At 36.3% G+C, this 15,820-nt stretch overlaps 1 protein-coding gene across 1 annotated transcript; it reads left to right on the plus strand.

Moving 5' to 3' along the window:
* The first annotated feature begins 4,736 nt into the window (after window positions 1–4,736).
* Window positions 4,737–8,790, plus strand: LOC128198563 (uncharacterized). The gene is made up of 2 exons (XM_052884653.1): window positions 4,737–5,332; window positions 5,413–8,790. The coding sequence occupies exons 1-2, from the start codon at window positions 4,828–4,830 to the stop codon at window positions 8,742–8,744; spliced, it is 3,837 nt and encodes a 1,278-aa protein (XP_052740613.1). The 5' UTR covers window positions 4,737–4,827; the 3' UTR covers window positions 8,745–8,790.
* The last annotated feature ends 7,030 nt before the right edge of the window (window positions 8,791–15,820 follow it).

Below are 15,820 nucleotides of genomic sequence, written 5' to 3' on the forward strand. Positions count from 1 at the left end.
AGAAAAACTAATTTCCACGCGGACGTAGTCGCGGGCATCCGCTAGTTATGATATAATCATTGAAATTCTATAATTTTTAAATCACACTTAGACTCACACCTTCATGTCAGGCCTATTTAATTATCAGAGGGGATGTTTGACTTAGACCCACTACGCTGCTCTGATTTCCAATTTCAGTTTTCACTGGAAATTTCCTTCTTTAAGACTTTAAAGAACGTATAGACTTTTCTTTTCTTAAAGAACATATTAGGTTATAGGTTTTTCTTTCTTATAGCCAGGACTTAAAACCATGACTATGTGTTCGCCCATTGCAACTGAAATTACTTCGTTGTGTCGGTGACTTTGGTTTTTCTGCGAATCTCCGTATTTATGATTTAATCACTCACAGATATTCGGAGCATAGCTCGCTCTCGTTGAGTGATTCGGAGCATTCTTATGATATCATAGTAATGAATTCACGACCACGTAGGAACTTTAGAAGTCTTTGAATTACAAGCCCGATTCAATTTTGAAACGTATCGGCTCGCTTACATACGCTCTGTGAGACATCACCTTTACTCAAAACCATTATAAATTCGTTGTTTCGCGAAAGAAACGCCCGTTTCTTGTAACGGAACACGTGTGAGGAATAAAAATATGTTGAGCAAATAAATACGACCGAACTTTGTTTATTATGTGTGCCGAATTATGCCCGTCGTATAATTGTAGGTGAGACTTGATCTGTGCATTTACTTTGATTGGTTCTGTATATTATATTTTATTAAGATCTTTTTTCAACAACAGAAGACTCAATAGTTCAAATGTAAAGAGACTGGACAACAGCGAGAGGTAACAGCGATGGTTCGAGAATATTTGTCATATTTAAATTGTTATTGTAATATTTTTTTATAAATAATTTGACTTAATACCTAGTAATTGCTAGCACGTATGCTTTATGAAAACACTAGCCGATGCCCGCGACTTCCGCGTGGAATTCAGTTTATCAAAAATATCTCGGAACCTTTGTATTTTTCCGGGATGAAAATTAGCCTGTTCGTTAATCCAGAGTAAAATCTGTTTCCATTTCTAATTTCAGCCAAACCGGTTCAGTAGTTGCGGCGTTAAATAGTAACAATTATTAATATTAGTAAGATTTGTTTATAAATAATTTGTCTTAATACCTAGTAACAGCTAACATTTCGTGACATTTTTTGTTACACGTATAGTAGGTACCTACTTACCTATCGATAGCCTACTCGTAAGTTGTACTGATAAATGCAATCAACAATATATATACATCTACAATATATACTTATTATGACTCACTTTAATAGGTATATTTTTGGAAAGGGTTTGGGAACAGTGTGAACTGAATACGGATCTCTAAAACATTGAAGGCACCTTGTCTATAAATCAAGCACGATGTACGGCGGGAAAATATTTATATGTTTTAATGGAAACGTTACCTAATCGCGGTTTATTTATCCGTCGTGTCATTGCGTTATGAACATCGTTATTAGCTTGATATGGCTGTAGTACTATCCCGCATGAGCTCTGTCACTAAGAGCTCTACTTCTACTAATTTTATCTCACACCAATTTAAGCAATGTGTCAAAAAACAAGTCCAGGTTTTCATTTTTAAATTTTAGATTCAATGAATTATGATATTACCTGACTTTTCAAAAGTGCTTGAATTTTTGATTTTTTTGAATTAGAATCTAATTGTCGATTAAAAACAAAAGTGTTAGTATGCAACTCGTCGACATCGACTATGCATCTTCACCGGCGGAAGATTTACTCCTAGTTAGACGCAATTAACTCGCGTAGGGGCCGTATCTGACGCACAGCTCGACTGTTGCCAACCATTGTACAAAATGATAAACTACAATAAAATGTAATTATGCCCACCAACCCACTTGAAGCAGCGTAGTGTAGCTCCAAATCCCGTTTTGTATAAATTAGAGCAAGAATCCTGATTCTACAGGGGGTTGTAACAGGCTGAAGGATAACAAAATTTCACAAAACTTCAACCACAGCGGTCAATCTTACCTACTTTGAGGCTAACCACCCAGGTACAGGAAGGCAGTTTAAGAGTCATTATCTCCTAATTTGTGTTTCTCTTATTTATTTATTTTTTCATTTTAAAAATGTTAACAATATTTACAAAATAGAAAATAATAATAATAAACATTTTTAAAAATTAAAAAGTAACTATCAAACGACTTAAGGTTAAGAGAAATTCTTTCCACGGGAATACAAGCAAGAATACCACACATATAGCGGGTACTTTATTTATTCAACATATTTAGTTTAAAACAATCTCATACACATAGCCACCGTCATAGTATAACATTAACACGTTTCAAAGTCGTAAACCATCAGCCGCGACTCGACTAACATAGTTCTGTTCTATTTCCAAAGCTGCACACCTAAAATGGCCACCAATACATCTCGTTTACAAGCACCATAAAGTGATTCCGTCCGCGGTATTACCTGGCCAGTTAAAATAGCCACAACTCCACCACTTTTTCCCAGTCCCAAGCGTCTATTTAAATCGTTCACATAATTTATAGTGCTCGTAAAGTTGTGTCCGCTTTTATGAATTGACTAACACTTACGCGTGACTTGTGCTTTGTTTTGATGGATTTCAATTTAGTTTTAACAAGCAAACGACGCCATTTTAAATTAAAAAGCCTTAGTTCTTTTATTAATTTATTATGTAGAGTTATTTATAACACCTTTATACGTTTGTTTGAAATTAAACATGGTATTTCGTATTTTCAGTGTCAATGAAGTTATATTGTAATTAGGATATTATAAAGAAGAAAGATTTGATTGTTTGTCTATTTGTTTGTTTGCATTGAACAACCCCTTACTGGACTGCTTTGAAAATCTCTTTCATCCTACAATCCTATATTATACTCTGATGAACATGGGCTTTATTTTATCCCTGTGTTCTCAAATGAGCGGAAACTACGTACGTAAAACCGCGAGGCGTCAATGTAAAAAAAAATAAAGTATGGAACGCTCTGCGGTCTCTGTGTTTTCCGATACCAAAAATGTTCCATTTTCAATGCAAAAGTGAAAAGGCATCTTCTAGGCAAGCGTGCTCTTACTAAAAACTAATCATCGCATACTATCAGGCATTGTTGTAATCAAAAACTAGTCTAAGAGGCCTCAAAAAACCGAGTGATTATAAACGTCCAAATATTAACATTTAATATATTAGTAGGATAGATGTCAGTGCACAAGTGCAGGGAGCACCGGAGTAGTGTGAGAGCATCACTCAGTCAGATCAAAGGCCCGTCGCGGCGTCGCTTGTAGACGATTGTTTATTTTGATGACTTTGTTGCGTTGACGGGGAAACTAAAAGCTGGGCCACGGTTTACCGCTCTGCCCTTGTTGACTTCAAAAAAGGAAAGAAGAAGAAATACTTTATTGCACACAATAATAAATAAAAACATTAAAAATTAATAATTTAAAATAAGAATTAGCATGCAAAGGTGTTCTATATTTGATCTTTGATCTACTTGTCTATATATATAAAAATCAATGCCACTTTTCGTTGTAATTCCATAACTCAAGAACGGGCTCACCTATCCAAACCAAATGCTTAGGATTTGGTCGGCATATTTAGTAGATGGTTTATGTGAAGTTTGCATAAAATCGGTCGAGCCGTTCCTCATTTGTCACATTTTTTGTAATAAATGAATTCAATAGAAACTTTTTTCACAGAAACTTTTTTGAAGTTTTGTTGACAGGACAAGCACGTTGTTATGTCATTCATGCCGTCAGTTCATTTTGGACGTGGTTCGATTAAAGCATATTATCAGCGATAAATTTCTTTGTGTTTATTATTTTAGTCGAGCGGTTCCTCATTTGTCACATTTTTTGTCATAAATGAATTCAATAGAAAGTTTTTTCACAGAAACTTTTTTGAAGTTTTGTTGACAGGACAAGCACGTTGTTATGTCATTCATGCCGTCAATTCATTTTGGACGTGGTTTGATTAAATCATATTATCAGCGATAAATTTCTTTTCACATAATTGCATTTGCAGTGCATTCATACAAACGGTGAGTCCTGAATTTATGTGTACTTTTCTAAGTTGCCGTATATGATTTCACATGGCATCATATGCGACAGCTTCTTGGGAATTTGTTTTTTTTTTGTTCTAATTTTTTTTTTCGATTTTTAAGCGAAAACATATGTGCATACGGGAAAAATGCCACCAGCCAGACGAGCAAATATAGGTCGGCGAACGCGTAATGCAAATGATGTGGCATTACTAAGACGATCACAGACTGCAGATGAACGCGCACAAGCTAATGCATCGCAGCGTGAACGTAATGCACGCAATGGATTTGTTAACCCAGTACCTGTACTGAATCTTGCACGGCCATCACGAATACGTCGTGCTGTTTTGGCTGAAATGATGCGTGCTGCTTTTAATTACAACAGTCAGATTGATTATAGTATGTATGGATACATTGGAATGATGGACGCAATATGTCCACATTGTGATGCGGCTAACTTTCCAGGTGAAACGCCCGGCATGTGTTGTGCTAATGGCAAAGTGAGATTGCCAGCATTAGAAACTCCACCCGAACCATTGTATTCATTTATTTTTGGGACATCGCAAGCGTCGAAGCACTTTCTGAGTCATATTCAACAATACAATTCGGCATTTCAAATGACTTCTTTTGGTGCAACTAAAATTATTAGAGATAATTTTATGCCGACGTTTAAGGTAAATACTTCAACAGGATTATTCCATGTTTGTATCAATCTGAAGCATAAAGTATATTTAAAAAAAAACTGATATAAGATTTACCTAAAATTGTATACATGTTACAGATTCAGGGCCAGATTTATCATCAAGCTGGTTCGTTATTGCCATACCCCGACGCTGATCATCAATTTTTGCAAATTTATTTTATTGGTGATGAAAATCGTGAATTGGATCAACGTTGTGCAATTGTTTCGAATACAAGACGAGAAATTATTCGTGAGCTACAAAGGTTTTTCCATCAGCATAACGCATTAGTTCAATTGTTTAAAATTGCTCTCGATCGTATGCCAACTGATAATCACAAAATCGTAATAAGAGCTGATAGAACACCTTTTGGAGAGCATGCAAGGCGATTTAATGCACCAACAATTGATGAGGTTGCAATTGTAATTCTTGGTGATCAGTTTCAATCCCGTGATATTGTACTTCATCGTAGAAATGAGCAATTGCAACGTGTTTCGGAACTTCATCGTAGTTACGATGCATTACAGTACCCAATATTGCATTGGAAAGGTGACGATGGTTACCATATCAATATACCAATGATTGATCCACGAACAGGTAAATAATTGACCTATTTTTAGTGTGTTGACATTTCATTTCTACAACTTTCTAAAGTCACATTTTGTAATTATTTTCAGGTCTACATATACAGAAAAAAGTTAGTGCCATGAATTTTTATTCGTATCGATTGATGATTCGTCCACAAGAACAAAATTATATCTTAAAATGTGGTAAACTATATCATCAGTACATCGTTGATATGTATGCCAAAATAGAGACTGAACGTCTTAATTATATTCGTTTCAACCAAGCAAAATTAAGATCCGAAGAATATATTCATTTGCAAGATGCGATAGCGAATGATGCTAATGTTAATGACATCGGACGTTTAACTATATTGCCATCTTCGTATATTGGTAGCCCACGGCATATGAACGAATATGCACAAGACGCAATGTCTTATGTACGAAAATACGGTCGACCGGATCTGTTCATTACATTTACATGTAATCCGCAGTGGGATGACATCAAGAACAATTTATTTGAAGGCCAGTCGACAACTGATCGTCATGACATTACAGCACGTGTTTTTCGGCGAAAATTGAAAGCACTTATGGATTTAATTGTGAAATTACGTGTATTTGGAGAGGTGCGTTGCCATATGTACTCCATCGAATGGCAAAAAAGGGGATTGCCGCACGCACATATATTAATTTGGCTGGTAAATAAAATAACTCCGGATCAAATCGATAACGTTATATCAGGTGAAATTCCTGATCAAACTGTTGATCCTGAGTTATTTGATGTTGTCGTTAAAAACATGATACATGGTCCGTGCGGTGAACTAAATATGAATTCGCCATGTATGATTGATGGAAAGTGTTCGAAACGATACCCAAGACAATTGACTTCAGACACAATAACGGGCAATGACGGATATCCGTTGTATAGACGTAGATCACCTAATGATAATGGCAAAACGGCAACCATTAGAATGCGTAACCAGGACGTTGAAGTTGATAATCGTTGGGTGGTTCCGTATTGTCCATTATTATCGAAAATATTCAAGGCTCATATAAATGTGGAGTATTGTAATTCAGTCAAATCCATTAAATATATTTGCAAGTATGTAAATAAAGGGAGCGATATGGCTGTTTTCGGTGTAGCTGGTGATAATAGAAATGATGAAATTACTCAGTATCAACTGGGGCGCTATATTAGTAGTAATGAAGCTGTCTGGAGGATTCTGTCGTTTCCAATGCACGAAAGACATCCTGTGGTTGTTCACTTAGCTGTGCATCTTGAGAATGGCCAACGTATTTATTTTAATGAAGCAAATGCATTGGAAAGAGCAGCACACCCACCAGCGACTACGTTGACAGCTTTTTTCAAATTATGCGAAACTGATACATTTGCTAGAAATTTGTTATATTCCGAAGTGCCTCAGTACTATACATGGAATGTGTCTTCAAAAAAATTTCAAAGACGTAAACAAGGAACAGCAGTCGATGGGCATTCAGGCATTTTCAAAACAGATGCAATTGGGAGAATGTATACAGTACATCCAAACAATGCTGAGTGTTTTTATTTGCGATTGCTATTAGTTAACGTCAATGGCCCAAAATCATTTCAAGAATTAAGGACAGTCGACGGTCATTTGTGTCAAACATATCGTGAAGCATGTCAACTCTTGCATTTGTTGGAGGATGATGCACATTGGGATTCAACACTTAATGATGCATCTACGTCAGCTCATCCACAACAAATACGAATGCTATTTGCCATTATATTATCGACATGTATGCCATCAAATCCACTTGAATTATGGAACAAATATAAAAATTATATGGCAGAAGATATTTTAATTCGTATGCGTCATCATGCAAGAAATCCTGATTTGTTGATTACCTTGGAAATGTGCAACGAAGCTTTGATAATAATTGAAGATATATGTCTAACGATTGCAAATAAAGCATTAGTACAATTGGGTATGACCGCACCAAATCGTCCCATGCATGATTTGTTTGATCGTGAATTGCAACGTGAGCAGGAATTCAACTGTAATGATTTGCGTTTATTTGTACAATCGAATATAACCAAATTAAATATTCAGCAAAAACATGTATATGATACAATCATGCAAGCCGTTTCCAATAATGCAGGTGGATTATATTTTTTGGATGCACCTGGTGGCACAGGTAAAACGTTCGTTATATCATTGATTTTAGCGACTATTCGATCAGATCAGAAAATTGCACTAGCACTTGCATCTTCGGGAATTGCTGCTACATTATTAGAAGGTGGTCGGACCGCACACTCTGCATTAAAATTGCCATTGAATGTACAGGTGATTGAAACTCCAACTTGCAATATATCGAGAAATTCTGCTATGGCAAAAGTTCTGCGATTAACGTCAATTATTTTATGGGATGAGTGTACAATGGCGAATAAAAAATCACTAGAAGCATTCAATCGAACAATGCAAGATTTACGTGGTAATCAACAGCTTTTTGGTGGTGCTTTGATATTACTTTCAGGGGATTTTCGTCAAACATTGCCTGTCATTCCTCGATCAACTCCTGCTGATGAAATAAATGCCTGCTTGAAGTCATCAGTTCTTTGGAGATATCTACAAAAATTGACACTAAACATTAATATGCGTGTTCACCTACAAAATGATCCAGCTGCCCATGAGTTCTCAAAACAATTGTTAGAAATTGGTGACGGCAAAATACAAATCGACAGAACCAACGGATTGATCGCTGTACCGAACAATTTTTGTACAATTGCGCAATCGATAGATGAATTGATTGAATGTGTTTTTCCGAATATTGTTCAGAATTACAGAAATCATGATTGGTTGACAGAACGCGCCATTTTAGCACCGAAAAACATTCATGTCAATGCAATTAATTTTCAAATTCAAGCGAAACTGCCAGGCGTAGTCACGAAATATAAATCAATTGACAGTGTTATGAATCAAGATGAGGCAATGAATTATCCAATTGAATTTTTAAATTCATTGGAGCCGGCTGGTATGCCACCGCATTGCTTGAATCTGAAAGTTGGTTCTTCGATTATATTATTGCGAAATATTAATCCACCAAAACTGTGTAACGGAACAAGATTGGCATTGAAAAAGTTATTGCCAAATTTGATTGAAGCTACGATCTTAACTGGTAAATCAAAAGGAGAAGTTGTTTTGATACCGCGTATACCTATGATTCCAACTGATATGCCTTTTGAGTTCAAACGTTTACAATATCCTGTGCGTTTATCATTTGCGATGTCCATCAACAAGGCCCAAGGTCAAACACTTCACGTTTGTGGTGTGAATTTGGAGGAACATTGTTTTTCACATGGCCAGTTATATGTTGCCTGTTCCAGAGTCGGTACCCCCAGCCGTTTGTTTATTTATGCTCAAAATGGAAAAACAAAAAATATTGTTTATCCAAATGTTTTGGATTAAGTGTGTTGTAAATAGCTAGCAATTGATTTCGATTTTAAATAAAATATTTTTTTGATTAAATAAATGAATTTGATGTTCCGATTTGTTTATTTTATTTCACTTTATACGTAGCGAAGCACGTACCGGGCCGCTAGTATATGTATATAAAGGCGAATTGACTAAATTCCACTTCTGATAACGGAGAAGCCGTAACGTCAGAGCAGGTTCTAAGCTTTATATATTTCTCCTACATAGCGTAGAGAAGCCTTGCTCTGCAATGCTAAGCTGTTACCTTTTTTCGAGGTTGTGCCAAACATAACGAAGTGGTTTTTGATGCTTCAACTACTTTAGTTTTGATTTTCAATTGATCAGGTGGTTGAAGCATCAGACACAACAATAGTGCTTACTTAGGCATTGTGGTGTATGGCACAATTTTTTAAATAAATGTTTTTTCTTTCTTTCTTTCAATGCGCCATTAAAGGCTGATGATGACAACTTGTCTGTACGTATAGTCGCAATTTTCTCAAAAGCTTTGATACAATTTTGATCGAGATTTCGAAGTTTGTAGTAGTTCAAAAGGATTTTAATTGCATACTTATATGCAGTAATATCTAGACACTGCATAAAGTAGTAACCGAATCTTACCATTGAGGTACGCACAAGTGATTTACCGTTAACATAACGTACTGCTAATCGATTTTGCGCATTGCTTTTTAAATAGATACATCATTGTGTTCAACACTGTCGCTTGAAGCGCAAAACGGATTCACTGTAAGCGTTATGGGTCGTGGCTCTTCGTGAGAAATGAAGTTAATCTCTTTCTACAAAATGGTGAACGATGGATGTTAACTAAAACCTCGTATTTCATACATAAAATATTTTTTAAAAGCTTATAAGGATTAATTGGAGTTCTTAAACGTTCTTTATTAAAATTAATATAAATAGTTTTAAAGATCTCAAAATGGTCAAAAATGGACACAGAAAAGAAGAGATCTATAGGGCAGGCCTATAATTATGAATAAACAGGTATGTTATATGTAACCAAACAGCAGCAGTAATAAAGGAATATTTTACTTTGGAATTAAACAAATTGGATATCGATAACGGGTTAAATACCTAACAATGTGCAACATTATGATATGCTACGTCACTATTAGCTAAAATCCACAGATATAAGAAAAAGCGTTAGCTTTTAGCGATGTCCGTTCTGTGCTAGAATCTTTAATATCTCACGGAATGTAGGTATATTATATGTTTGTGTTTAACCACACATAGGTAATTTAATTTGGTGGTTTTGCAAGCAACGTTTGCTTTAATACGATTATACATACGCTAAGCATGTTAGTTAATAAGTTGATATTTTTGTATGTGTAAAACTATGTAAAAGTCGCTAGCAAACTTAATAAATAAATAAAGAAATATAAGGCTTTAATATTTCTTTAAAAATAACGTGTACTTAAAACAAAATTCCATTAGCCGTAAAATAGTGATTCAGCAATATAAAGTGTCAATTGAATACAGAATTTAGTGAGCGTATAATTTTCATCTCATCACACTCGTTACATGCATTAGATTCGGCCAATAGCAGCAATGAGCATCCATCTTGCACCTCTTTGATACTGACTGGCGGCATTAGAGCATAAACCAAAGACCAACACCAACACCAAATAACGTTGGTCCCTATATTAAGAGAGCCTGTAATAGCCAGATTCACCTCTTTACAAGAACACTGACAGTTTGTTAGCTATACTTCTATTATTCTCGTTGGTAAGTACAGTAGATGGGCAGTTGGAATAGAGGCAACAGCGGAAGTCAAATGACAACCTGCAGCTAAAGACAGGGAAATGTAGAAAACATTGAAGGAGTCTTTTACCCTTAGGGGATCCATATAAAAACTTTTATTAGTAAATGTAAATATTAAAAAAGAAAAAAAAAGGAAAATAAGAAAAACAGTTAATTTTAAAAATGTTATTTATGATTATAATATATTAGTTTTTAGGTTTATATGGAATTAAATATAGCTTTATTATTACTATTATTTAGTACAGTAGCCATTATGATACTTGGATGTTAGAGAATCTGGACTCTTAAAATCTGCTAGCTTCCAAAGCCACCAAGGTTCAAACTCCTTAATTAGTTACAATACTAGTGGAGTATTTCAAGCTATCAGTTTTTTTTATTCTTTACAAGTTAGGCCTTAACACTAACATTGATGGTAAGTAATGATGAAATCTAAGATGGAAGCGGGCTAACTTGTTAGGAGTAGAATGAGAATTCTCACCCCTTACGGTTTCTTCACGACATCGTATCGGAACGCTTGGCGATACGTCTTTGCCGGTAGAGTGGTAACTAGTCACAGCCGTAGTCTCCCACCAACCAAACCTGAACCAATTAAGAAAACCTCAATCGACCCAGCCAGAGATGGCACCCAGGAGCTCCGACTTGTAAGTCTACCGCGCATACCTCTGCACCACGGAGGCCGTCAAAAATGTTTTCCTAAAATGAGGCATGTGTGGCTAACACAGGCGCTCAGTTTATGCTCGCTTTCATCAGACCGCGTGACGAATGCGCGTATCGCAGACCTGGTTCTAGCTACTTTGTATGCACATTTTATTGCAGCAGTACTTTATTGTGAGCAGTAAATTGAGAGTAAATTCGTCGGTAAAGAACATGTCCCGCCAGGTGGAATAATCTGAAGTACTCGTGTACTGCGAGCGCATACTTCAGACCGTCTTGATTAAGTCAAATTCATTTTTTATATACTTCTGTAATAATTTTTAAGAGGTTTGGTGTTGTCAGCGTTAATCTCTTGATCTACTTAACTGATTTTATCAGTAGAAAGTCACGTTAATTGCTAGTGTCAGGTTACATTACATACCCATACGGGGTTAAAACCGCGAGGCGTAGGCAAGTATGAATTAAGCTTCATGATAATCTCACCAAATGCTGATGTAAAACGGAAGGCGCTTGCTTAGAAAGTGACTATTCATTCTTCTTTTAAAAATACCCAAGTTGTAAGAATCAACAAAAATAGACCTCTCTGTCTAGCGACCTATCGGACTATGAGAGCCAGTGTATCGGGAACTGGTGCACCAGAATATCTCCTGTGAAGTCTGCTGTACTTAACATTACACTGGACACCGTATCGGTCACCTACGGTTTAATTCAGTCTTGTACCTCGTACGTAGTCCTGTAGAGGGTTAATAAGATAAGTATGCCGTAAAGATACAAAGTAGAACATGGGCATATAATGCTTCAGGGTAGGCAGGGTATTTTTGCATATAATATGAAATGCCTCTGATCGTATGTCTGGTCGTTTCTATAGAGCGCGTGTAAACTAGCAAGTGTCATGGCTAAGCCTTGTTTAGAGCGACAGGTGACTTTATGCTTTAATATATTAATGCAAGTAATGCAGGAAGATTGCTGCCGACGACTCACTTTATTTGTACTATTCCTAGAACCGAAATGTACAGAATCATTGTTTCTTTTTTATTTTTGATCCCTTTTCGATTTCACCTTATTTTATTTTAAAGGTTAAAATTCTTTTTGAAAATAGTCACTAACCCTCAGGTGTAAGCTCAGAGTTACTGCGAAATCGAATCGAATCAGAAATGAAGAGATGTGGTAAAGAAATATGTTCACCGATATTGCTCAATGTGTCGCGCAAATGAAGTGGCAATGGGTGGGGCGCATAATTCAAGGATCCGATGGACGTTGGGGTCCCATAGTGCAAGGTGCAAGATCGTGATGTTTAGAAGTCCTTACAAGAAGTCTACGCCCAGCTGTGGACGTCCATCGGTTTAAGACGATCATCAACATTATCATCATCCATCTCTTTTAATAGACCAATATAGGGCACAAACTTTCTACATCCTTTAACAGAGGAGAATTTGGATCTTAGCCACAACCATCCTAAGCATGTTTGCGAGCTTAGGATGACAATTCGACTCTATAACAATCGATATAATTGATTTCAAAGACGTTAATCAGAACTAAAAACGTGCTGAGACATACATAGGGTTGAAATAATTAGATTTAGAGCCGCAATAGCTCAACGTTAAGAGCGGTCGGACTCATCATTCAGGGGTGGTGGTTCGATCCCCGCCCGTTGGTCTATTGTCGTACCCACTCCTAATACAATCTTTCCCGACTAGTTGGAGGGGAATGCCAAAAATGGACATATTTATAAAAAAAAAGAAATACCACCTACTTTCCAACTAGACTAACTCAGAATTATATGGAAATACTTGACACTGTTCTTTATAATCAAACCTGCAACTAAACATAGCTTCACGATAGAACATACATAAATACATACATGCCGTCGGGGAAAAGGGATATTATTATTATTACAGGGCAGCCAATATCTGACCTCACCTACAACAGAAATCAAAATAAAAGTCAGGCCAACAATAACACGCGATCCCCGTCATCCCGTCAGATGGAGGAGCTTGCGGGGTGTGACGCCGATTGTCGGCATAACAATGGCGGCCAGACAATGCGCCACCGGCCGAAACAACCGGACTCTTTGTTGGGGAAATACGGACAAAGATTATTCCACAAGAGGTACCTCGTGCCGGGAAATCAGGATTTTGATGGCAAATTATTTTAAAATCATAAATCAGTATCAGATTAGAAGAGTGGACCATAACAAAAAGGCCTATTTTTCGTCTTAATTGAAACTATTGTGCAAATTCAGTATTAAAATATAGCCTGCCCACTCTTGTGAACTTAAGTTTGTAGCGTAGAAACACAAGCCAGCAAGCATTATGTAAAACTACGGCATCAACGCTTAAGACGGTTAAGACGGTCTTGTGTTCGATTCCCAGCTAGGCCGATTGATATTTTCTTAACTGGTCTTGGTCTGGCTGGTAGGAGACTTCGGCCGTGGCTGGACTAGGCCACCCTACGGGCAAAGACGTACCGCCAAGCGATTTAGCGTTCCGTTACGATGCCGTGTAGAAACCGGAAGGGGTGTGGATTTTCATCCTCCTCCTAACAAGTTAGCCCACTTCCACCTTGGTTTGCATTATCACTTACTATCAGGTGAGATTGTAGTCAAGGGCTAACTTGTAAAGAATAAAAAAATACATGCTTCATGTTAAATTTGAGGATTTTCTGAAACTGAACTAAAGTGATACAGACACATCCGATTTTTTAAATAAATGTTAGCGACAGGTCACGCCTGCGAAGATTATTTACAGTTAATAGTGGTTCAAGGAGAGACAAGCTAGATGAAATAGGTATGCGTGATAATGGTTTTAAGAACGACTTCCCAAACCCTATTGAGCTATTTAGACTTATAATTGAGCATCTATAAATACGATTAGGTAAGAAAGTATTTTATTTTGCATTGTCTTATCTATGTTGAATATATTCTATGGCAATGAGCTTGGGATGAAAGGTGCTACAGCGCGAATGAAACATACCTTCGTCGGACAATAGCAGGCTTTAATACGCCGATTTATCCCTAAACATTGTAGGCGTGTTTGAATTTATACAAAATGTATCTTGTATCGCACGAAATAAGATTCAAATTGTAATGAAACAATCTGATTGTTTGAGTGACAACCTAGACGGATTACGTACTTTAAGGTGCTACATTTTGAGTCTGTTGAAATAATTTAATATAGCCCTTCATTCTAATTAATCGCAACCGCTTTAATAGATAAATATATAAGATTAAGGTTGCTGTTTAGTGAATAGTATCACATAAATAACGGAAAAAGATCAGCATATTGAATATGTATTTCGGTATATTTCAAAACATGAGCCACTGTCATCAAATGACAGTGATTTTTCTATTTTGCAGTCATCTTAGTTTTATCGTAAGCACTGTCACTTGAAGATTCATGTTTTGAGTCATACGATGCACTCAGTCATTCGTTCCGTTTGTGTTTGTACCATCATATTGCACTATACCAATAACATATACTTTTTAATTTTAAAATCCTATTTCCGAGCAATCTCCTTCTTGACTTCTTCAATACCTGACAATAAAGTAGTGACATAAATGTAAGCCATAAAGAAAAATTTAGTGCAATTGAAAATCCAATTAGAAAAAATCAAAATCAAAGATCGAAAATCAAAATAAATAATCAATGAAGCCAGTGAAGCTTGCAGTTAGATCTCTCAACCACACGAGATGAGATGAGACACCTGTTAATCCAGTCAGGTGCAGGGGCCATTTTGTTTTGCCCAAGTCGCAGACTCTGAGCGTTAGCTTTAGTCTTTTCTATTCTCAACAAATTTCAAAGTTCCACTCTGAATTTAATAATATTATAGTATTATTTTCAAGACACGTGTACAGCTATCCTTCTGTTGCATTCTCTAGTAACAAATTTGTTCGCAAGCTGGTATTTTCGTTCATCTCAAGGAAATTTTTCTGATTAATTGCTTTATCTTATGAAACTTTTTCAAGCGTTCCTTTGATATAGGAGTCCCCTGTTACTTCACACTTTCGCGTCTACAGATATCTTCACTGCGACTTCGTGAATAATGATTTTCGTTACCCGCGATTTATTTGTTCTCTACTAATAAATTTAATTAAGGCAGTCCGTTTGTATATTAAAAATTAATGCTACTCAGTGTTAACCGTCACTTCAATGGGTATTTACAGAATGAGTAACTTTAATTCTTATCGTTCATCATCATCATCACTATAAGCTACGCCTCCTATTAATATACGAGGAGTTTAAAGCTTGGTAATCAATAGTTAGTTAGTTAATCAAAATATATGATAATTGTCTGTGATAAATATTATAAAACCTCCATACGGTACGATTCATCATTATTTATCATACATTTTAGAAATGCCTGCTTATGTTCAATATTTGACAGCATTATCTTTCTTGGCTAACGCTTGACCGCAATAATCACGCTTGATGGCAAGTGATGACGCCTGAGGTAGTATGTAGTATGACGTTTGTCTAGAAGGTACATCATTCTTGATTTGAAGATACCAATGTAGTCTATCCAGGCCACTTTGCACCAAAGCTGTAAAAAATGTAAATACCGGACTTATTTTGTAGAAAAATTAAATCTATAGACACGCCTCACGCAATTTCTGAAGAATTACTTAATTACAGATGGAGTTG

This window comes from Bicyclus anynana, chromosome 12 (assembly GCF_947172395.1).
Source record: "Bicyclus anynana chromosome 12, ilBicAnyn1.1, whole genome shotgun sequence".
Lineage (NCBI taxonomy): Eukaryota > Metazoa > Arthropoda > Insecta > Lepidoptera > Nymphalidae > Bicyclus > Bicyclus anynana.

Coding starts and splice junctions, on each gene's coding strand:
- LOC128198563 (XM_052884653.1), top strand. CDS start 4,828: ATGTTACAGATTCAGGGCCAGATTTATCATCAAGCTGGTTCGTTATTG. Junction 5,333..5,412: donor AATGATTGATCCACGAACAG/GTAAATAATTGA, acceptor AATTATTTTCAG/GTCTACATATACAGAAAAAA.